General features: G+C 39.0%; 1 protein-coding gene across 2 annotated transcripts in view; it reads right to left on the bottom strand.

Annotated features, from left to right (window-relative positions):
- Positions 1-25,975, bottom strand: part of slc2a9l2 (solute carrier family 2 member 9, like 2) — a 278,540-nt gene that overhangs the window by 216,675 nt on the left and 35,890 nt on the right. For both annotated transcript variants that reach the window (XM_088913608.1, XM_088913616.1), the window contains exons 3-5: positions 24,097-24,195; positions 20,338-20,498; positions 11,436-11,560 (exon numbers count right to left, since the gene is read on the bottom strand). In XM_088913608.1, coding sequence (XP_088769734.1) covers positions 11,436-11,560; positions 20,338-20,498; positions 24,097-24,195 — 385 coding nt within the window. The remainder of the gene's footprint in view (positions 1-11,435; positions 11,561-20,337; positions 20,499-24,096; positions 24,196-25,975) is intronic.

Raw genomic sequence — 25,975 nt, 5'->3', positions numbered from 1 at the left:
CCGATAAACCACAACACCTGTGTTGGGTATCTGCTAGGGTGGTTTGGAGGTTTGTTCCATTAAAGCAAACTAACTACCTGTACCTCTTCAGGGCTTACTGTTTCTTGGATTTCTATCCAATTCCTTAGTGTGGCACCTGAAGGCATCCATGACCTCAAGTTTGGTCTTATGTTGTCTGGTTCTAGACCGTACAGTGTTAAGTTACCATGCTGTACTATGGCCTCCTCAGGAACTTAAAGGAACTGTTTTATTAGGTAGCTGCATCATGCCTGTCACAAGTCACAGTGTCAGTTAAACGTGGTGTGCTGACCAGCCATTTACGTCCCACCTGCTCTTCATGGGGTTCATTAACCTCCCTCTGCCCATTAGTAGCTTTACACCCTTCATTGGTGAATCGTTTAGACACAGCCAATGGATAGCTTTGGTAGCCATACCCATCTCAAGATTTGGAACCGAATTCAATCTTGGATTGCCTTCTGGGTGAGCTATGAGCGATGGGGTTAATGTCACATACTCCTCTACTGAGAAGAGTGGAATCAAGTGGGTTGGGAATTGTGCCGTGGCTAGACTGGCTACAGTGGCACTAAACTCCCTTAACAGGTCTTGTGTCAACATTCTGGCCTGTTGCACACAAGCATAAACCCACTGTATAACACCAACAATCATGTCCACTGGTTGGGGAATAAGGTTTAACCCTGTTGCATAGGAAGTTGCCTGTAGGGTTTTCCCTAAGCTTTCCAACTTTTGCTGCTGTCGATACAGTCTGTCACTACCCTCTGGCATCTCTGACACCTGCCTTCTTGGGGCAGTCAGGGTGAGAGTGCCAGTAGCACACAAACCTACCAGAAAAAGCAAACGTGCAACAGTGGCGGCAGGAATCAGTCTTCCCAAAAGTCTTTTCGGGTGGCTGATCCCAGTCATCTCCTTCTGAGTGACTGTTGCCTTTCTAAGCTGGCGCAGCGTGTACATGGTGTCTTTCTCAGTATGCCATGTGGCATCTTGGGCACCAACATCCTGGAAATCTGGGGAGATCTGACACAGCTGCTGATGCTGCTCCTCCATTTCCAGGGCATCTGCTTTTTCGATTTGTTCATGCCTGTGCTCTAGGAACTCTGCAGGGGGCGGTGCAGCGGTGGAGCATGCCTGACCCTCGGCTGAGTGGTCATCTGGAGCACCTGAGTGATCTGGGATTGTTACCCCATTCTCACTGTTCAGGTCCACCCTGCACACTTCCTGATTGAGGAATCCCTCTATCGGCATGTTTACAATCGTTCGCTGGGCGTGGGTGTAGGACACCTGCTCGCTCCCCCCTTCCCTCGCTAGGGGTTCAGGGAGCTGCCCCAGCACTGGGATAGCTAGTTCACTGTCTTCGAACTCGCTATCACCCACCAGGCCCATGTCAGTGCAGGCGGGGATTCTGACACCCCTCTTTGCGATGTCCTGCACTGACAGGCGGGTGACTTGACCATCCAGCTCCAGTCTGGCTGAACCACTGTTGGTCAGACTCAGACTGACAGACTGAGCTGGTGGCTGTAAGAAAACCGGCTCGGCTTTCATTCCCTGTCCCTTCTGGGGGACTGGGTGTGTTGGAAACCCTGCCATTGAGGCAGGAACAATCAGGTCAGTCTCTCTCACTACCTGGTAGTTGTGAGAAATAATGTTACCTGACTGCAGGTTCCTTGGGTCACCGCAGAGGGAATCAGCATCTGGGTTCAGGTGTGTCCACAGCGCAGTAGTCTCAGCGTCCAGCTGGACCTCCTGTCTAACCTGTGAATGTTGCACCAGGGGCACCTGGCGGTGGCCCCGTGACAGCTGCTCAAGCAGATCCTCACTAATAGAGGACCTCTCAGGGCTAAGGGTGAGGGCTACATCACCAACCTGCTCTCCTGCCATCTGGATCCCTTCCACCACTGCAGGGTGGTGGTCCTGACCCCTCTTGGGTGCCAGGGTGCACAGGGAAAGCTCCTTTTCATCACCAGGTGGGGAGATCTGCTCCTCTTTAGGGATGTAAAAGGGGTGTGCTTTACCTGGTGGATCAGGCGGCTGCTTGGAGCACCGCTCCTGTGGCAGGGAGGCTGTTGTGACCTCAGCCGGGACACGACTTCCCTGTATATCCGGGGAACAAGAAAATATTTTTATTTCTTGTCCAGAGGGAACAGAAGGAATCTCCACATAGGCTTCTGTGTTCGGTGGGCACTGTGTGAGCACAGTCTGCCTCTTGGCCCCCCTTTCCTTCTGTACAGAAGGCTTAGGAGCCTTGACCTGTTTCCACACTTTGCCTTTCTGGTGATCCACCAAAGGTTCCACTCTGAGTCGCATGCCCTTTTCTTTTTCAACCCGTTTGAGCTTGCCGTGTGACATCAAACACCTTTCAACCTCAGTGTCAATCAGTGTCTCACTGGGTAAGACATCTCCCATGGCAGTCTTGAGGTAAAAGCTTCCTGCTTTTCCTCTGTATTTTACTGCCTGCTCTGTGACTTCAGGGGTGGAGTCAGCACTCACTTGGGAGTGGCTGACCTCATCCAGGCAGGAACCCTTCCGCTCAATCAGATAGACTGAGGGAGTGGGAGGGGGCGGGTCTCCGCCTCCTCCAGTGGAGAGTATCAGCTCATTCACGCTTCCGGCAGCCTTGGGGAGCGGTTGTCCCTGTCCTAATAAAGCTTGTTCAAGCCTGGCCAGGCGGGTGGCTACTGAATCCTTTTGTTCAGCTTTATCTAGCCCTTTTCCTCCCCCGGTGTTCTCATGGCACTTAGGACGCTGGGTGCGGTCCTGTGTGCATGCTTTGGAACGGGGCTTAGCCAGCTCAGGAGCCTGTGTTCCTTCGAGCAGGAGGGAATTAACCCTGCTGGCTCTGACGGCGAACACGGTCGCTTTAGCAGCTTTTTGCTCAGAGCGACTTTGGACATCATACTCCCAGGCTTTCTGCACGAATCTCTTAATATCAGTCATTTTCATGGTCTGTGCATCTGTATGCATTAAGATCATCTTTCTGACTGATGGGTGGAGATTCGCAATGAATAAACCCTTGAAATGTGTGTTCTCTTCGCAACCCTCATCATTTCGCCCTGCAAAATAAGTTCGTCTAAGTCTCTCGTAATATTCGCGAGGGGACTCTGCTCTCTCGTGCTTAATGTTAAGGGCGGCGGCTATCGCGGCAGTCGGGTCAATAAACGCACTGTATTCTTCGATAAGTGCATGACAAAGCTGTTCAAAGTCATTACAGACTTCTTTCATCTGCCTAGCCATCCACTCATGTACAGCTCTGCTGGTAGTTTTCCTGACCAGAAACACTTTCTCCTGTTCTGTGGCGTTTGGCAGGTACTGCAGGTTATACCTGAGGTCTTGAATATAACTCTCGATATTATTCTCTGACACTGCGGGGTCAAATCTCTCTATGTCCTTCGCTAGCTCTCTCAGAGAATGGAGGTTTATTCTCCTAGCTTCTCCGCTGACGGAGATATGACGGAGATCGTGGTCAGACTTGTCGCTGCTAGAGAGAGTGCTTAATAGCGACTCGAATTCAGACCTTTTAGCAACCATCGTTAAACTTAAAGAGTATTACTTTTAAGTACGAAATCACAGTTTAAGATCAAGTATGCAATCAACCCGGTAGATTGCAAAAGATCACAAAACAATCAAGCACTGCTTAAAGAGCAAGGGGAACTTTTTCTTTCGGCTTTCAGCACACTGTATTATCGTGAATGAAACCCGCGGCGTTTTATATTGAATTATTCCGCTTGGTTGATTCATTTCAGTCTTGCCACGCCCACCCAGGGACGCCATAAATGTAGTGTTTCATAGCCGTTCAGGGACGCCAAATATGTAATCATAGTGGCTCTCTGAAGGCACCAGTTCTGTAGGGTTTGGGCATTTACTGAGACAATTATTAATTGTAGCAGTAAATCACAAAATTGATTCTTTTGATGGCTTTAGAATCCAACCATGCGACATAACTCAAACAACGCACACACACAGGTACTAATACACGAGGATACATTTATTAATACATAGAATATGCATGTAAACCTAACAGATCTTATCGAGAGGGTTATCAGAATACAAAAGGTATATATTCAATCAGTTACGAAGTGTTACACATCAAGAGGACATACGTTCAGTATATCATTCATTAAGACCGTTTCGTAAATGAACTTGGTTATAACTTCTACATTAGATACTCAAAACAAGTACATAACTCTTAGGAATTAAATTGATATCAACTGGTTGGGATAACAATTGAATTCTCGAGCTGTAATGCATTGAAGTTGAATACTCATCCAATTTCTGGGGATTCAGATCTCCTGCAGGCACAAACAATCAGCTGCAGGCTTGTTGCTGTCCAATCCGCGCTCTCTGGCTCCGTGCCAGGCTGTGCTGTGCGGCTTGCGACGGTGCGCTGCTGATGCTCACTGACCGGCTAGTTAGTGTTGGCTTTAACTAGCAAAGTTTGTGCACAGGAGAAAAGATGACTGTGGATCCCAGCAAGTCAGGAAGAGGACCGGTTCGTTCCTGATGAAGAGCTAGTTCTGAATAGTGATTCAGCTGTCCACAGTTCTGACCTGTCCACGAGGCCTGCTGCTGGTTACTCTCTGGCAACCTCCACTCTAGACTCTTAGAACAAAGGAAAGTTCTGGCACTCGGACACACTGGCCGTTCCGTGGTTGTCCGGGCTGAGTCTCGGGATGGTCAGGAGGCGCGCTGCGAGAATGTCCTGCCCTTGGGAGCCTTCTGCTCCTGGGCCGTCCTGCCCTGGAATTCTCCTTTGAATTCCCTTTAGAACAGTCCACAGAATCCTCTCCAGAATCTTACTGAATCTCCCGAATCTGAATCTTGTTGAATCTTAATCTTGTTGAATCTCTGAATCTTGTTGAATCTCCAGGCCTGTGTTGCCTGTTTTTACCTGGAGGAACTTCAGCTCGTTGATTGGCTGAAAGTTCCATGGGCATCAGAGTCCCACGTGGGTTACTCAGCCCTACCAGTCCCTGATTGGTTGATCAAGGTGAGATATGAGTCACTTAGTCCTGACACTTAGTAATGCAGTCCAGATGTCCATCCGGCACTCCCTAGACTGATAGGCGCCAGTGGATGACCATTGATCATGATAGCCAGACTTAGCTAAGTGCATCCCCCTTTGGGAGCTGTCCTAGGAAACCTTAAATCATCTTGCATGAATAGTTTCTCTGTGGCTGCTCCACAGAGATGAACAGAGAAATGGGGCCTCATTTGGGAAGCTCAGAAACACTTAATTCTGCCTTATTATTAAGCCTCGCCGCTACAATAGAAACAATACTGTATTTTTCTACCCTATATAATTGTATGAAAATTGCTTTACATGTAATTAAATTATATCTACAGATTAAACCCATGAAAACAACGGCCATTTCTGAACTATTATTTTTCAGTGTCATCATATTTCTAATGGACTATTTTTCTATCACTTTGAGCCCCAGACTATACACTGTTATCACCATTAACAGTAATTAAATATTTGTACAAAGGAATAAGTAATAGGTTTAGGAACAAGTAATTCCATTCCATGCTGAAAAAAAGAAGAAAGAGAACACAACGTTTTGGCCGTGGAGCCTTCTTCAGGTGTGAGCAGGCTTCACAGCTGAAACATTTTCAGCATGGAATAATCCTATTACTTGTGTAGCGGCAATGCTTGTTAATAAGACAGAATTAAGTGTTGCTGTGCTTTCCCAAATGAGGCCCCATCTCTCTCTTCATCTCTGTGGTGCAGCCACAGAGAAGCTATTCATGCAGGCTGATTTAAAGATGTTTTCTTTTGATAAGGGACACCTCCCAAATGGTGATGCACTTAGCTAAGCCTGGCTATCATGATCAATGGTCATCCATTGGCGCCTATCTGTCTAGGGAGTGCCAGATGAACATCTGGACTGCATTCCTAAGTGTCAGGAGTAAGTGACTCATATCTCATCTTGATCAACCAATCAGGGACTGGTAGGGCCGAGTAACCCACGTGGGTCTCTGATGCCCATGAAACTTTCAGCCAATGAACAAGCTGAAGTTCCTCCAGGTAAAACAGGCAACACAGAGAGCCTGTGAGAAATTCTAAGGAGAATTCCAAAAGGAGAATTCCAGGGGTGCGTGACAATTCCAGGGCAGGACGGCCCAGGAGCAGAAAGGCTCCCAAGGGCAGGACATTCTCGCAGCACGCCTCCTGACCATCCTGAGACTCAGCCCGGACCACCACGGAACGGCCAGTGTGTCCGAGTGCCAGAACTTTGCTTTGTTCTAAGAGTCGAGAGTGGAGGTTGCCACGAGTAACCAAAGGATCCACCCGAGGTTAGCATCAGCAGCAAGCCTCGTGAACAGGTCGGAACTGTGGACAGCTGAATCACTATTCAGAACTAGCGCTTCATCAGGAACCGGCCGGTCCTCTTCCTGACCTGCTGGGACCCACAGTCATCTTTTCTCCTGTGCAAAAACTTCGCTAGTTAAAGCCAACACTAACTAGCCGGTCTACAGAGAGCATCAGCAGCGCACCGTCGCAAGCCGCACAGCACAGCCTGGCACGGAGCCAGAGAGCGCGGATTGGACAGCAACAAGCCTGCAACTGCTTCTTTGTGCCCGCAGGAGATCTGAATCCCCAGAGATTGGATGAGTATTCAACTTCACTGCATTACAGCTCGAGAATTCAATTGTTATCCCAACCAGTTGATATCAATTTAATTCCTTAGAGTTATGTACTTATTTTGAGTATCTAATGTAGAAGTTGTAACCAAGTTACGAAACGGTCTAAATGAATGATATACTGAACGTATGTCCTCTTGATACGTGTAACTCTTTGTAACTGAATGAATATATATCTTTTGTATTCCGATAACCCTCACGATAAGATCTGTTAGGTTTATATTCATATTCTATGTATTAATAAATGTATCCTCGTGTATTAGTACCTGTGTGTGTGCGTTGTTTGAGTTATATCGCATGGTTGGATTCTAAGGCCATTAAAAGAATCAATTTCGTGATTTACTGCTACAATTAATAATTGTCCCAGTAAATGCCCAAACCCCTACAGAACTGGTGCCTCGTGAGAGCACACTACACTTGTTCCTTTGTAGACTATGCTTGCTGACGCAGCTATCCACCTGAATTAAATATCTGTATGCTAATTAATATTACCAAAGCCACTTTCACAAGGGTGAAGTTCATACAGTTGATGATAATAATTTATGTTTATCATCCAAGTTTTTACTACATTTCTGCAATCTAAAGTATTTGAGAATTACTAAAAGAATGTTCATTTCCAAATTTTACCACTTCACATTCTTGTAAAATCAACAGTACCGTTACAAATGGGAGGTTATGAAAATGGTGAAAATCAGGAATTGACTGAGATGTTTTGTCCATAAGTAATGTTATCCATAGCCCTCAACTTATAAGTGATTTCTCCAGAATATAACCAAGTGGTTGGTATAATTAGAGACTCATGAATTATTTATTCTCCGGCGCAGGTTTGGTGAAAAGAGTAATAATCCAGGCACACTTGGTTAAACAAACGTTTGTTAACAAGAACAAGACAAACACTATGCTTCACACAACAAAACATTCACACAAGTTACTATATTTACAGAATGTACAAACAAGGCATTCCAGAGATCTAATGTTCAAATCACCCAGAAAAAAACCCAGAATGCTACTAAGAATTGAACTCTTAAATATTGCCCACAGAGGCCACAATAAGACATAAACTGCCTTCTTAATAAACACAATACAACCTGCAGTTAAATCTGCCTCTCTGCAAAACCAGATGCCACTAGATAAACGAGAGGCTGTCTCCTTGTTCTAACAATGCACCCACAAGCAGGAAAGACATCACTTAATGTGGTATCCTTTTTATGCAGGAAACCCAAGTTCCTAAAAAACAGAATAGCAAGATCTCTCTAGTAAGGTTCAGATACTTAGCTCCAGTCAGCTATCAAATCCCTCTGGAAGGTTGAATGGGCTTCCTTCTCCACTCCTTCTCTCAATCTTATAACTCATCATTTTACTTCATACCTGCGATTGTATTTGGTAGAATTTTCACTCAGTTATGGAAAGACCATTACTATTACTCAATAAAAACTATGCCTTTTCTTGTTGAACTCCCTTATGGTCTTACTCTAGATATGAAATGTTTCTCAACTTTCACTCTTTGATGCTTACATTTTAACTCTCTTTCTTCACTGAGGATAGGATTGTTAATTCCTGTATTTGTTCTTTTGCACCCTGCAACATTTTTTCAGTCTTCAAAACTCAAGTTTGTTGTTTTTCCACACTCCAGCTGACTAACTGCGAATAGTTGCTACTCTATTGCTCTACCTTTAGTGGCCACAAGATGCAAAACTAGTTTTCCAGGTAGAGCCTTCCTAATCCATGTACAGACACCTCCAGTTAGCCCTTATTTAGTCATTCTGTTGCTCAGTGCTACTGTTTCAGCAGAGCCTGACAAACAAGCTACCGCACAACTTGTTCATATTTCACCTAAGTATAGTATCCTGGATGTTTTCACGTTGCCTCACAGTTCAACCTCACACATCCCAGAAGCCTGTTGGGATGCCCAATCCAGTTCTAGGAAAAACTAGCCATGAAGACCTTCTGTATCCCCCTCTCCCAGCTTATCCAGTTTGCTTATGGACATCTCTCTATACCAAACACTGACACTTGTGATATAGCTGGAGCCAGTTTGATAACCAGTTCTTTGACTATTTAATTCCAAGTATAAAAAACTCTCTTCCTCGAGAGACTCTCCTATAAGTCTCAGTTTCTCAGGAATTCCATGGAAACATATCCTATCAGGTCATTTCTATCTGGTAAAATTCAACTCTTAAGAATATCTCCCTGCTCAAAGTTTATGTACGTCTAGTTTAAAACGTGCATCTAATTACTTCAAGTAACCGTATTGACTCAAGACAGGCTCATTGGTGTGCCCTGAGACAAAACAACGGCTTCCCAAAGAATCCTCTCTATCACAAATGAAGCCTCTCTATCACAAAGAATTATTGACATACAGTAGTCAACAGCAGATAGATAGATAGAAAATACAATAAATGGAGGATAATTGTCAGCAATGACCAATAACAGAGGACACAAATGAGGAAGTGCCTAATTATGTAAAAAATGACATATAACTACATATAACCAAAGTGTGCTGCAATAGTAACTGGAGTAAAACCAGCTTTTATAGATTCTTCATAGAAAAAAAATCTGCAGTTCTAAGAAAATTAGAATGATTAAATTGCTTTATTCAAGCATGACTCCTGCTTGAATAAATAAATTCATATTACAATTAATGTGACAGCTGCCAAGGAGCCAAAGGGACCAGACAGATAAAAGCCAAACAATACAGATAAAAAGTATTTGAGAGCTGATTAATTATTTAATGTAGTAATACGGTTATACAAATTATTTTAAGGAAACAGACAGCAATGCAAGAATGGAGTCCAAAACATAGGCAGTAACACACACTGCCAGTGTGAGAGTTTGTGTTTGAAAGGGCTGGAGTACATCAGCAGTAGAGGTAGAGAATCTATATTCTTCTTATGAAATCTTCATGTAACCCAGTTTGCTAATTCTAAGTTCCTGAGGAAGAATCACAGTATCAATGTCTGTTGTCCAATTTCAACAAGAAAACTGCAGAATTAACACATCACACTCAGAAGTATTTGATCTTTTCTAAATGCACTGTGCATTCATATCATTACAGAATACATTATATGTATTCTGTCTCTTATGATATACCAGATGTCATCTTGTACATTCTGAGAGCTTCTGTGAAGAGAACAGAACGGTGCTGAAAGGTTCAGATACTGGGGAAATTATAAAGGCCAATTCATGTTAAAAAAATTTCATTTAAGATAGATGTATCAGAGATTCAAAAATAATTTAGAAGATCTTTTACAGTATTAATTTGTCCTAAATTGACTTTTGTTGATACTAACATGCTGTTTTTGGTATACTGATTCTGCTTCTGATTCTATTTTTTTAGAACAGATTTACATCTTCAGTCATCTGTGTCCTATTTCTCTACCTGTTGTTGTAATGTTATCTTACAAACATATTCTAAATTTTGCTACATAATCATGAATACTTGTACATGCATACTTCTAAAACAATTCTTTTTATACTTGACTTTTTCACTGTTTTCAATAGTTTTTGTTTTTCCACTTACAAGTAAACTAATAATTGCTAAAAAAGATTGAGAATGACAAAACAACAGTTCTGTTACGCCACGCCCCCAGAGGGCTCGTCATTCCACCTTGCATTCCAGGACAGTTCCCAGTTAGCCCATTTACCCCAGCTTATTTAATGCTGCTTCACACTCTCCCCTGTGCTCAGTATTAGGATTTTTCCTGGTTAGAGCTATTTCGACTTTTCGCAATTACTTGCTACTTGGTTTTGGCTTCCTGACCCTGGTTTGGTCTATGACTACTTCCTGGTTCTCTCCTGGTTTTGGTACTTTGTGTCACGTATGTCAGAAAGGACGAACTGTGGAATGGCAGGAGAGCAATAAAGACCCTATGCGTAGCAGCGAGACAGGGGTTAGCCCGGGCTCAGCTGTTCAGGAAATGCCATATAGAAACAGGACAGGAGTGACCTGGTGCTAGGCGGGTCTCAGGACATCTGAACCTCAATGCTGAGTGAGTAGCAGAGCAGAAGCAGGAAATAAATAGGCCACACAACAAGACACACCAGAAAGACATGAATAATCACAGGAAACTAGGAATAGGAGGAAAGTAGAGTGCCCTCTAGGTGTACTGGGCGTGACACTTTGGTTATCGTTCTGGTTTTGACTCTCAGCTTCCTCACGGCTTAAAGCTCAGCTTTTTGTGCTTTTGCACCGGTTAGTTTACCTTCGGCTTTTGGTCCTCGGACTGTTATATCGACTACGCCTCTGGAGATCATCCTGGTTTTTATGTATAGGGTTCTCATTAATATTTTATAACGAGTTCACATTCATTTTTGCATGTTTCATTACCTCCAGAGTACAAAATGACAAAAAGTGTGGCAACACATGTGCCAAATGTGCCATTCCCAAGGGCAATGCAATTGGGAATACAGGAAAGACAATTAGGTTGACCAGGTTTTTAATTTGGACTGTAATAATACCAGTGTAACAGGAATAACATGCCTACTCATATGAACAGTGCCTTGAGATCTTCAGTGGTCAAGTAGTTAAATCATTGTTAAACGTCTTATTCTGAAGGACATGACCTCTTACATCCCAGTGTACCTCTTCACCATCAGCGTGATAATTCTAGATTAGAGAGAAATGGTCCATCATCAACATCAAAGTACCGACACAGTCATACACTGCTTCTGAGATCTAGGGATATCAGGTTATAAGTTTGTATGTAGCACTGCTAATGTTAAACAGTTACATGAAGATTCATTTAAAAATGTTTTAATGACCTTTCAATAAGTGTACTCACCTGAATCAATGCCAATGATAAATCGACCCAAAATAAGCATTTCAAAGGATCCTGCTAGCTCTCCAAGAGCTAACAAAAGTGAAGCAATAATAGCAAATGCATTGTTGAGCAGCAAGGTGCCCTTCCTACAATGATAAAAAAAAGTAAAAGCAGAAATTAAGTCAGATTAAGGTTCAGAGGAGGAAATATTGGCTTGTCTAGTCGAGAGGGAGGACAATAGTTGCTGATCTAACCTGGTTTTCTTTAAAGGACAGCAAGCAAGATCATTCTATTTTCATATTACATTTTTTTTAAATAAAATACATTTTTTGGTCACAAACAGACCCACTGAAGTTATGAGAGCTGCATATGGGGACAGGCCTCATATTTTCATATTAAACTACTATGCTATACATAGAGTTACATACAGTATAGTTCATTCTCCAGGTGACCAGAAAACAGATGTACTACCTCAACATCGGGGATTCATAAATTTCTAACTAATAGCCCAGCAGAAGATCATATACAACAACAAATACAGTTTGCTCAACATGATAAATGAAGGAGAAAGATTTGTTTCAATAAGACCAGTTGTTTAACTGTTGGACACAACTGGACCCTTTGTCCGCTTTTCTTGTCTTTTTTTTTCTTCAAAGACAATCCTGCATATTCTTTCTTCGGAACACAAATGATTCTATTCAACGTGTAGGGACATGGCCTATTATTTCACTTAGAATTACATAGTTCTAAAAATCTTTGTGTGTCTGGACAAAACAACCTGTTGCCTGTCACAAAGATATATCAAAAGAGGCCCCCTCTCTGTGGTCAGCCACATGTGAGCAAGTGAGGGAGATATGCTTATCTTTTGGATAAAGATCTTTCTCAGGACAGTCTAGATCCATTATCAATACTCCCTTAAGATGGATGATTTAACAGAGAAGAGTATCGAGCACTGGTCCATTAACACCACTTGTGTTATAGAAGGAACCATCTCTAATTTTCCTTAGAGATTTGCCATCTCAGTGAAGATCAAGCCCAGCTTGTTTAGATTCTCTTGACAATATCAGTTTAAAAGGTGCTAATGCTCTGCTGCTTTTTCAAAATCTATACCAATGATCTAAAGTCTGGTATAGTGAATAAAAGTTTCCGCAAATGACACAAAATAAGTAATCATACTAGTAGTTTAAATACAATAGATTTCAGTCAGTATTCAGGACTGAGTGAATACCTACAGTAGCACATAGAATTGACCATACTGTACTGTATATAAAATAAGTGTACAGGATGTCTTATTTATATATGACAAATTTATGTTTAACATATTGGAGTGTAGTTATGCCTTTGACTAATTGATAATGTTACAGTTAAATGGGGGTGGTCAGCATCTGACTTTTGTCAACATTTGCAGTTCTCGGGAACATCAAAACAAGAAAGGAACTGAGGGGTTTACTGAATTGAATTGGGTCTGAGACACACTGATCAAAAGAATTGGCTGGTTTACTTTGATTAAGTTCTTGGTAAATCAAAAAGAGTTAGCAACACTCTGGGGACAAAAAATAAAAAGACAGAGAAAAGAGGGGAGAAAGGGAAGGAGAGATGATGGACAGAAAGACCCAAGGAGAGAAAAGATACAGGAGGAAAGTCCTTGTTCTGATCATTGTTTAAGACCCGATTTGAGATTTGAGTTAAGTGTTGGAGCCTTGATAAGAGAGCTCACCATTCTGTTGTTGTTAGGAAACTCTGATTCCCTGTATAGAGAATCCCGAGGTTAAGAATGGTCTTTGCTGTTTAGTGGATGTATTTTTAGGACAGGGAGATACAATAGGTTTCCCATTCACTCTGTAGCATTCAGATTTTTATAGAGAGAGATTTAACTGTAGGTCATATTCTGTTTAGTTTAGAAGACAGGTTTGTCTGTCTTATTGGCCTACGTAGGTGTTGCATATGATCTGAATATTAGGTAGCAGCCTGAGATTTTTTGGTTGGTCAGGATGAAGGCTTCCAAGATGTCTTGATATAATAACTTGTATGTTGTACAATATGTTTATGCTGTGTACTTTTTGATGTGTTCCATTGTCATTATTAATTTTTTTTCAATGCTGTGTGCCCAATTATTACTCTTTTCACCAAAGCTGTGCCAGAGAACAAAGAATTCAAGTGCCTATAATAATACCATCCATTTGGATATATTATTGGCATATATCTTTACAATTTGGGAGTTGCAATTATTTATTTTAAAGAGGATCTGCAATCCCAATTTCTCACACCAGCAACAAAATTTATTTCAAAGCTGCTGCAATGGCAAATTAAGAGAATACTTCCAGACTCTTGAGCACTCTCAAGGCATGCAAGTATAATGTACTTTGAAATTAAAATATATGTATATATAAATTAGCCAATTTAATATATTAATGTTCTTAGGAGTTCTTTCTCAACCAAGTTTTTGACAGAATGTAATCAGAATCAATGCAATGATGGACTTTTTTACTAGAAACAGTACTTAAGGGTTATTGCATTAAATGGAATATACAGAGGCCTTACAAATCAGTCATGGTTAAAATATTAGGATAATATTATGGATAATAGGATAATACTATGTCTGAAAATATATTATTGTGATTCAATTGCAAATACTTTTTATCCTCATTGTAAAATATTATACAGTATCGTATATGTTCTGCGGTCTAAGTAACCCTCAAACCAGAAGCAGATTCCTGTTATATTAGACATCATTAAGAATTTAACAATTTCTCTAGCTTGTCCTGTCTGAAAACACTATCTACAAATGATTTCTGCATTAGCTATGATTTTGTTACAGTAATGTGCATATTACTTTTGAGCCACCTTTCATTTCCTGATTGCACCACAAACACTAAAAAGCTTTCAAAAACGTACGTAAGTTTTATTCTGTAATTTTGATCCACCAAAGAACAGCGCTTTCAAATAAGTACCACATGTTAAGTTACATTGTTTGAATATGATATTGGGAAGAAGTCATTCAGCCCATCTAGCCCATTTGGTAAAGTCACCCTGAAGTTCTAATTAAGCACCAATCAGACAACACTTAGCAGAATATACTTCTCTCACACTTTATAAAACAGCAGAAATGAATGGCAGTTTACAGTGATGTGATGTTCTGACATAATAATGTTCATAAAGGCATGAAATCTCAAGCTCAGCATGCTCCGTGGGACATCGAATTTGTAAAGGGATTTAACAAGAAACCATTGAAGCTTAATTTGCCATCGCTGCAGCACTAAGAGAAATAAAATGCAGCTTTAGCTTAACCTTTGAAGATACATAACAATTTTGCTTAATTTTCTGTATAATTACAATCTGTGAAAGTGTAAGGGACATTTAATATCTGTTCTTTAAAGGAATTTTCTAAGTTAATTGTGAATGCATTAATAATTGTCAGACATGGCCCATAATTGAATTACCATTCTCAGCTGGATATTTTTATTTTGTACACTTTTTAAAAGGACAATCTAATCAGTTTGAATGACTCTGCATTTTTATGACACTGAGGCTTATTCTGTGCATTTGTCTCCTTGTGGCTACCTTCAGTTAACATTAATTAAGTACTTCTCCTTTTTAATTAACTTAATTTAGATATCTCATCTAACCTGTCATAATGTTATCTTTACCTTTGAGTTCTTTCACTATTTTCATCAGGACACACACTCTTTAAGTAGTGCCTAGCCACTTAAATGTACTCAGGGGTAATAAAGAATGAGGACTGACTATACAGAGCATTTTATGTTATATACCATAGATAAACTTTTATCATGCCTTCTTCTTTTTACTGAAGTTACAAAATTTCTAAACAGGTGCAGGAGGTTGGGGGTTTTAATTTGCTGTAAAAATCATGCATTTGATGTCTTTTAGAAATTAATCAATGAAAATAATTTACAGTTTCACACAGATTCTAAAAATTTCTTGATATAACCAAAACTTGAACAAACAATGTAAACAAAAACCAACAATGTCATTGAATATATATCTGTGAAACAGTCTGCTGTAGTAAACATGAATGGCTGATCACTCGCTCAGGGATTACAAAGATCAGAGTTGATAACTTCAGAGTTAAAATATGCTTAAAACAAGTATAATATGTTACAGTCTAGCTTGTAGGCTCTATCAGTCTCATATATCCAAAACACATTTAATATTCTCAGACACAAGTAAATATTGTAACGCATACGGCCCACATTACAGGTTGTGTGATCCGGCTTGCCAGCGCGGTGACGTCACTGCCCAGTGGAGGGCCGACATGAGATGGGAGAGACGAGGGCGCATACCCATGTGAACCTGAAAGCGCTACATTGGTGCCAGCGGTGGGATGGGATAGCCCTTTGCTGATAACGGTGAATTAAGCAGGGGAGAGTGTAACGCATACAGCTGACATTACAGGTTGTGCAAGCTGGCTTGCCAGTGCGGTGACGTCACTGCCCTTCCCTGTGAATAGCAGGGAGATCTCCATTTACCTCAACTGGCTGGTTCCCTGTTGAGTGACACCTGAGGCCTGGGTTTGAGCCCCAACTGAGGCAGGAGCGGTGAGGGTATATACCCACATGAACCTGAAAATGCTACAATATGCATTTCCTATTGTGAACTAAACATTAAACACACATTTATAATGGTAGATCAAATTTTGAGAATTATGATGTGAATATTTCTAAATAATGAAGCTTTACTCAACAGATCTGTTGTCCAAATGTCCATGATGAGTTTAACTACAGAACTCAGTTCATCTGTGGCAGAACTCAGACTTTTCTGTGCTGGTAGGAGAGAGAGAAAGAGCTTTTCTGGCATTGCCTACCAGCTTGCATTGGCCTCAGCCAGCTCTGCGAAAGTAACGGTCTTTCTTTAAAACAGTCTGTAGACAGTTTACCTCATGGGGTTCACAAGGTAGACAAAAGGGAAACTTAGTGCTACTGTATAGCTTTTTGTTCAGAATATTCTGGATTTTGACAAAAAGAAAGCAAAAAATAACAACGGGGGTTTATGAACACAAGATTTCTTCTGTTTCAGGAAGAATCTTACAATCTCCAAGATGGCCTGGCATCTTAGAGAAAAGTTTAAGTCGTGACTTGGAATGTTTTCTGTCACATTGTCATAAAAGCTAGTTTTCCAGTCTAGAGAGGGATCAATGGTTTCCACGGACTTCAAGTAAGTGGTTAACCAATGAAAAATGACTTATGTTCCAGTTTATATGGGGCGACATCACAAGTTGGTCATTGGCTGAGATGCCATCAGGATTGGTTCTGGTAGTCATTTTACAGATCCTCAGTTGGTGGATCTTCTTTTGGGTGATAGACAGTGACCTTTGACCTGTGGTTTTGGGAAGAATCCTGCCTGGAGCTTGATGGAGCTCGTCTATGCTATATGTCTTTAAATGTACAGCACTGTTGTCTTACAATGTTTTATGATGTCTCTTATCAGAGGGTCCTCTTAAGCCACATTCCAAAGCATTTAGGGAGAGGCACCAGGCTGCTTGGGCAAGGTACACAAAGATGATTAGAAATCTTTAATAATACTTAATTCAAAGCGAAATAATAGGACTGGCCCCTACACAGGTTATATTCATAAATTGTTTTAAGTTTTAAATTACAGACTATACCTAATTCTTGTATGACTTAATAATTGTTTAACATGAACTTTCATCAGTGTCTTTCTCTGTATATACTGTATGTCCAAGTTGGAAGAACTGGCTGTGCATCGTCAAGTATATTAGTATAATAAAGTACTCTATATAAAGTACTCTATCCCATAACTCTGCTAAACCTTAAAACCTTGCTGACTACCTGATCGATGTGAACTGTTAGTAATTGCTTTGGCATCTTTTGTCGGATTTGACTAAATAATTACTGATTTACATATACATTGGCTATAACTTCTACAGTTACTTCATACATAACCAGAAATAAGTACAGGTTAAAACTCTGTATAAAATAGATATGTTCATCATCTGCTCAATATGAAACAAATTTAACTTCATTGTGTGTTTTCAAATCATTCATATTGTCAAATATTTAATTACCATTTCAACTGAAATGTATTTATTAACTTGAGTGGTTTAGGCCTTACACACGTATGTAATGTGTCTTAATTGGCAGAAGAGTACACTGAAATCTGAGTTATTCCCAGTCACCCAGTGTAATTATAGACCTAGTATATAATTCATTACACAGTAAAAGATTCCATTTTCTACACTGAACTCTCTACATGAGTGACATAATCCTTTTTAATTACAGCATACATATTTTCAGCATTTCTATGTGAAAGGGGTGTCACAAAAATGCAGTTAGTTCTGCAGTTAAGACTTGAGTTTCAGACATGCAGAAGAGGTCATTAATCTCCATAGTTTATTTGTAAGTAGCAGCTTGCACATTGCTTATCTGTGTGTAGAAAAATGCTCTGGGAGTAACCAGACACAGGGGAATGTTTAAACAAACACCGAACTGAAAATACATCTGATGGATTCTCCTGGGTACGTGCTTCCATTACTCTTGCTGATGAAAACCCAGTTGATGGAAAACATTGGCAGTCTTGTTTTCCTTTAGGATACCGCAAGTGCTTAGATGCTTTGCTTCTCACTATTTAAGATAAAGTTTCAGAACAGAAGAACATTCAAGCAGTATTAATGTATATATTAATGGAATTTGCAGAGGAATTTGCATTATATACAAAATGTATAATAGTAAGTTAGTATGTTCCAATTAGAAATATTACTAAGAGGGTTTAGGTATACCTAAAAAGACCGGATTCCGATGGTATTCACTGCATTGTACACAAGGGAGTGTAGGATGCTATTCACAAAGATTTCTAGAGGCCAATAAAAAATCTTGTGTGAAAGTATAAAAAAACACAAATATAATTATCTTGGAAATGTAGCAAAACCTCACAAGCTCTCACAAGCCAATTAGTTTTAAATAAGCTGTTTGGAAATGGGACACGTCAATATGAGCTTTGAATATTAAAATCCTGTCTGACCAATGCTCAAAACCTCTCTGAATAAGTGACCGCTTAAATGATTGACAATGATTTTGGCATACTCCCTTACGATGATCAAATTTAAGCTTATTGATATTACCATAATTTAACTGTTTTATCCTGCATGAAAAAAAAAGTTTGAGATGAGATTTGATCCAGAGAATGTAATGCTATACAACGTATTTTCACCATTTTTAATCATAATTTGTTTAATTTATCTGAAGGTTCAAATTATATGAGCATTATCATGTTTAAAAATACAAAACAGCACTCCAAAACTTTAATTTTTTTGGAAATGTATATGTATTGTTTGTAATTTTACAAAATGGGACATGATAAGAAACCATTGGACATATTATTGCATGCAGTGCAGTCCAGGTAACCTAATGTTTAGGCGAATATCCTACAACAAGAACCTGCTCAGTAAATGACATAAGTAATTCTCTTGAATATCCTAGGCTAGAACAAAAGTACTGAATACACCAAACATGTTAGATTTCCATATGAACTTCCTTCAGATATTGATTCCAAGAACAGAGATGGGATTCTAATATACTGTACATTTTAATAGGAATTCAAGAGGAAGGTTAAATTCTAATTTGCCACTTGATTCTAGTCTCACATCCATGACAAATCCATGACACACTTGCATCCCTCCCACTTTCACATCGATATCTTTGCAGCAAACCCCCTAGTTCTATCTTCACAATAGTTAAGGGGGGGAAGGGGGTGTTGGGCAGCCTATCCTACCTTGAATGGAAACTGGATACAATGAATTGAACAAAACACAGGCAAATCCTTGCGCAGAGCCAGTCACCAAAAAGCTTTAGACTGGGGAGCAGATTCATAGTTCAAAGTGACAACGACCCCAAGCTTACAGCCAAAACACCAATGGAGTGGCTTCAGAACATGAAGGTCAGTATTCTTGAATGGTTCAGTGACAACCCATGATTTGTGGTAGGACTTATGATTCAAAGAAGCTCCTTATACAACTTGACATAGCTTAAGCAAATCTTCAAGGGAGAATGGCTGGAAATCCCCAAACCCAAAACTCTAATTGCTGCAAAATGTGCTTCTATAAAGTATTGGCTCAGTATGTACAGTAAGATATTTTGGTTAATAATTTTCATATTTTTGTTACACAATAAAAAATCCTCCCTTTCAATTTTTTCAGATGTTGTGTGAATCAAGGGAAATCATATTTAAAAATTCTGGTCATAACTCAACAATATTTGCTATTTTTAAAGGGTGCGGATTCTTTCTAAGGACACAATATATGAAATATTATATGACATGTATATGAAATATATATTACTTATAATTATACATATATTATTGAATATATAAATGAATATATTATTAATATATTGCTATTAATATATACATCAATATATAAAATATTAAATTAATATAAATATGTGAAGAAAGACACTTGCTGTGAGAGGAAAATCAGTACAAACCTATTCTAATTAATAATAATAATAATAATTTGCATAATATTTTTTTTTCTGGGTTGTTAGGAAGTTAGAATTCTGGGATACCTTATTAGAAAGTTTGTAGATAGTATAACTTGTGTTTTGTATCTTTATGTTCTGTGTTGTTTAGTGTGTGTACTGTCAATATTAATAAATATTTGTTTAACTAAGTGTGCCTGAATTATTACTCTTTTCACCAAAGCTGTGCCAGAGAACAAATACCTTATGTGCCTCTTACTATTCCAACTGCTCAGATATATTCCTGGCAAACTCATCTATATGCTGGTGGTTATGATTATTTTGTTTGTTAATTCAATTGCTCAGTAATTCCTGATATTCACTATTCCCATAACCACCTATTTGTAACACTGCATTAAGGCATTTTTTTAAATATTTTGATAGACAATTCAGATAAGAAATTCAGGAAAATGGATATACGCTTTCATACTCACCTTCCCACATATTTTACAAGCAGGTGGACTCCCACAGCACCAAAAAGACCTCCAACCGCAAAAATGGAGACTGTTACTGACCACAGAATAGTCAGAGATCCTGCTTCAATTGGATGGTCATATCTTTCAATCCAGGTTTGGTTGTAAAAGGCTTTAACATACTGTGAGAGTAAAACAAAAGGTCCATTTAATAATGAAAATACATTTTCATTAATAATTTACTAAACAAAATGTCTGTCTAAATTTGTAGTTATGCACACTATGAAGTGCAGTTCAGTCTGTAAAAGTAAATATGCATTGTACTATACATCTGCAGTGCAACATTAAAATGCCTATAAAATATTCATTTATCCACTATTTAACTGCATTCTGAGGCATTAGAATCACATTGAACACATTTTGACACAAAAATGACACAGACAATTTGCATTAGATACAGATAATGGCTTTTTTTTTCCTTGAAGCATCGATGACAAAGATAACATATGACATAAATCTCTATGTTTCAAAGTCTCAGGAAAGCCTTCAAAATGTTTTTCCTCTAACTATCTTCATACCTTTTCATCCAATTCAGGGTCACAGGGGAGCCTGAACCTATTCAGGCAAGCAACACACCCTGGATGTGATGTCTGTCCATTGCAGGGCCCATACTCACACTAGTGCCAACTTTCCCATAAGCCAATCACCCTACTAATATGCTTTTGGACTGGAAGGAAACTAAAGAACTCAGAGGAAACCCACTAGAACATAGAGGGAACATACAATCTCCATGTTGATTGCACCTCAGGTCCAGAACTGAACCTAAGACCCTAGCCCTGCAAGGTAGCAATGCTACAGTATACAGGTCTCATGTCTAGCTCTCAAAACCCATAGCTTCCTGATTCTGGTGTGGAGATCATAGTACATAAATCCTAGTGTACTGTCCCAAGCCAAGATCTATCACACTCACTCTAACAAAACGTCCCAGTTCAAAAATCAAGTGTAATCTCAGACACTAATAAGTGCCCCCTTCCCATTTATACAGAAGGCTTTATTACAGTACTTCTGAAACTATATGATTTATCAGCAGCTTGGTTGCACCTGGGCCTTCACTGTCATTGATAGAATTTTGACTTGGTGCACTATATTATATAGTGATTACTTCTACAGTTGAAAATTCACTCTTTATTTCATAATAAACTTCAAACATCATAAAATTTCTATTATTATACAAGGCTCCATGATGCAATGGAATATGACATTCCATTTTCAATCTTTCCCCTGCGAGGCATGAAATTTAATTTACTAAAAATGAACTGAATACAGTACATCACTACCCTTAGCCCCAACGTTGACTATAATAAAAACTTGAATTAAAATAATTTTCTTGTAACATAAAAAATTACTCCCCTTCGTTCTGGTATTGAAAGAAATATTGTAATTCACTATCACCTACATTCATGCCTAAAACCTTAAGATGAGATTTGATCAGAGGATTTGGAATCACATTGCATTTTTAAGTGCTAAAGAAGTGGTTTTGTCCTTTTACTTTTCTCAAAAACTGCCAGCGGCTATATCACCCTGCAGCTCTCAACTGGTTACCCACTGAAGCTAAGCAGGGTTGAGCCTGGCCAATACCTGGAGATGAGACCTCCTGGAAAAAATTATGGTTGCTGCTGGAAGTGGTGTTAGTGGGACCAGTGGGGGTTGGCACCCACCCTGCTATCTGTGTGGATCCTAATGCCCCGGTATAGTGACACGGGACACTATACTGTAGTGGGCACCATCTTTCAGATGAGATTTTAAACCGAGGTCCTGACTCTCATTTGTCATTAAAGATCCCCAGGCATTTCTTGAGAAGAGTAGGGAGTTATCCTGGTGTCCAGGACAAATTTCCCCCCTCAGCCTTTACTGTGACTTCTAAATTGTCCTCATGTATGATTGGCTTGCACATGCCCTGAGATGGACTAGCTCCCCGACCAGGGTGTACCCCACCTTGCGCTCGTTGCTTGCCAAGTAGGCTTTGGCTTCCTGCGACACCCTATGGTAAAAAGCGGTATGGTACATTACTTTTTTCAAAATCTAACCTTTAAGGCAATAAGAGTGCAAGAGGACATTAAACATTTCATTACAAACATCCTTCATTCAAGTTGTAAATAATTCAGTGGTAGCAACAAGATAACAAAAAATCTATTTCAATTACATTTCATCAAATGTATCCAGAGGCATGATAGCAATGTGATTTCAGTTAAGCTTTTTAAAGTATCCAAAAGATTTACCCATTTTTTCTCCATAGAGGTTTGGTGATCTATGTCATGAAAACTGTGAAACCTTGATTGAAATGCACCACAGAAGACTTCAAGAGGATAAATCTGAAATATTTTCTTCCCTTACACCTTTCTCATTTCTTTGTACCATGTCGAGTATGACTTTGTCACATTTTATTTATTTTTGAACACTCTTCTATCTTTTTTACCTCTGTTGAAAGTTACCTACACAACATATGAAAACTTTCTGAATTTTGAGTTTAAATTAAAATGCATGTCATTAAGCAGTAACCTTATTGATATTTTCTGATTCCAAACTTTCTCTAATTCTACTTTCTTTTACCAAACAAATGTGCTTAAAATGTGTTACTGTATATGATTTATTTCTTGGAATAGCCTTAACCTTTGACGAGTTACATTTAACAAGTGAAAGAATGAAGGTTTTCATTTGAGTTAAAAATGAATATCAGCTGTCATCATTGACAGCAACACATTTGAGTAAAGTGAAAAATTAATTTGCACATAGTCAGCATATTCAAACATTTTAAATAAACACTCAGTTCATTACAAAAGACTGAAGAACAGCCAGCTGTTTTTAGTGATGATAGTAAGTATAACATTCATATGTATAAGTATAACATTCATTAGGAAATTTTATTTAATCAATAGCTGTCATAAGACCACTCCCTACAGTCACTGGGGCTCAGTTCTAAACAGGTACCAAATTGAACCAAAGCACAATCAAAAAGATACAAAAAAGTCCTAATGTATTAAAAAGACAGCAGCAAGCTACAACAAGAGACCAAACTGCAGTCATCCAGTGCCCATTACAAAACAACCACAGCACCTTCCTCCTTAGATCTCACAAGATAACTCTCTCTGCATTTTATTGTGGAGGCTCCACCTCCTGTAACCTCCCACAATAAACTTAAAGATACATGAATCCTTTTCACATACGCACCTAATAAATACCCCATTATACTAAAACACAATACCTAAAATATACCTCAGTGACCACAAAATATTTCTACAATATATTTTCTTAAACATATTGTAACATGAATAATTACTTTTAAAACACCGGTGTTAGCAAAGGGATGGGGAGGCCAACTCCCCTCCAGTCCAGAAAAGGACACTGTGAAAACAGGCCAGAGTCGGTCTGGTAGCGGTTTACTAGAGTTTAAATGTGGCCCTCACTCTTAATGTGGTTTTGACTATTAAGCAGGTACTGACCTAACAAAGAATGACTGCAGCTACCAAACATTTCAAACTTCACCAATTGTATTTCTCCTTTTTTGGCCTCCTTAACAAAAGAACCTAAACAAAAAGGTAAGTACTAATTTAGTAAGTCTAAATCCCTTTGACCTACATCACCCTGCAGGCCATGGGATAGGCCCCATCACAATAACAATATTAAATGAAAATGCCTTTTCAACTGTTGAAATATGTGCTGAAAAATAAGGGCAGCAATAATAATGTAGCAATGTCTGTTAAAAAATAAGTAATGACTTACTGAGGACGGTGCATTGACTACTGACAAATTGTAGCCATACAAATAAGAAGACCCAAGAGCTCCAAAAAAAGATGAAATCACAAGACGAACTGTCCATATCTAAAAGAGAAACAGGGATACTGTAAGGTACATTTCATGTATCAGTGTTCAAAACTACTTTTAAAATATTAAATATGAAAAACAAATTTAAATAAGCTGCAGATTTTTTTCTTTTCAAAATGAACAACATAAAAATAACAGCATATCAAATTATACTATATATGCTTATGTCACTCTCTGCCAATCATGCATATGCAAAGATTGTAGGGATCTGTTGACTATAACAGTGGGTTAGAATAGTTACATAGAAATTATGTACAATAGTCTAAATAGAATAAGTCTAAGTGAAACTGTTTAGGGCTTGACCAATACCAAAATACAAATAGCAAATAGAAACATTGTTTTAGTTATGATTAAATTAATGAGTCTTTTCTGGGTATGTAACATAAAAAATTTGAGAACCACAGAAAAAAAATTATTGCCAAAAACAAAAATCCACTGTTTCATTTCCATAAACTTAGACTAGGATAAATTTGTTGGGAGATTGAACTAATTGGTAATCTTTGGGGACTAATACTTTTCTTCAAAATAACATAAATTATAGATATTGCTGGGTCAGCTGTGACCAAGATTTTCCAAATGATTGTACAAAGTTGGCCTTCAAGGTAGGCTGGATGTTAGCTATACAAAGCTCTCTCCGTTTTCAGTAAAACAGCAACCAGCTTTCTGAATGCCCTAAGACGTGTAGGGACAAAGTGAGGGGAAAGGAAGGGATAGGCCACTCATACAGTGGGTACTAACTTCCTTGTGGAGTGTTAAGGCACTGGGAAGCTTGCAGGTTGGACTGGTGGGTTTTGAAGAAAATGTCTTTCATTTCTATTCTCCTCATGCCGTTATAAAGCATTGTTGGTTGACGGTGGCAAAGATATTTCAAGTGGCAGCATACAGCTGGCTGTGCAGATTCACAGAAGAGTGAGTTGGCAAGGGTAAAAGAGTCATTTCCAGAAGTTCAAATTGGACAGACACATAAAACAGCAAAACAAAAAACATTTTAGTCAAAAGTGTAAAATATGTATGTTATTAAGATGTCTTAATAGATGTATAAATTCTTAATGCATTAGATTCTATTTGTTGTTTTGGATGGTTTCATTTTCAAATCTTCCCTCATTTAGAAAGGCTGTTTAGACACCCCATGAAGTCTTTAGGAATGATTTCCTTTAAAATAAACTCATTCATTAATAACCAGCACTTTACAAATTAAGGTCACAGCAAACATGAGCAGAGGTCATTTTTAATTACTACCCTGTTAAAAAACAATCTTTGCAATTCTTTCATATAATTGTGCCCTTTTATTTCAATACAAAGTAATCAAATACTCTGCCCCCACTGCTTTCTTATTAGTGTTCAAAGCCATCACAGGATGCATTTTTCATGCAAGTGACATGATTACACAGACAAAAGATTATTTTGTGATTAGATGCAAGAGCCATGTAAGACGTTAGGCTGTAGATGTCAGTTGTCAAATCATTGGGATTAAGCCACCTCAAAAAGCACCTCTGCTTGGGAAAATCTGCAGTAGAGGATGTCATGAGTGAAATGTACAAAACACTTGCATACTGTATCATATAATGGAATAAAAATATCATTCAATCTATTTTCCTTCCTAAGCTTTTAAATTGATTTTTCACTTCCTGTTGATTGTAATCTTAACTTCAGTATTAAAAACCTAAACAAAAAACTCAAAGAATATCCTCCTTTGAGAACAAATCATCCTTTTAAAATATTTTTTTAAGCATATTTCAGGATCTCATGCCCTAACTGTTACCTTGATCAAGTTGGC

This window comes from Atractosteus spatula, chromosome 1 (assembly GCF_055471065.1).
Source record: "Atractosteus spatula isolate fAtrSpa1 chromosome 1, fAtrSpa1.hap1, whole genome shotgun sequence".
NCBI lineage: Eukaryota > Metazoa > Chordata > Actinopteri > Semionotiformes > Lepisosteidae > Atractosteus > Atractosteus spatula.
Note: the sequence above shows the minus strand (reverse complement) of the source record. Positions and strands in the feature narration are given on the sequence as shown.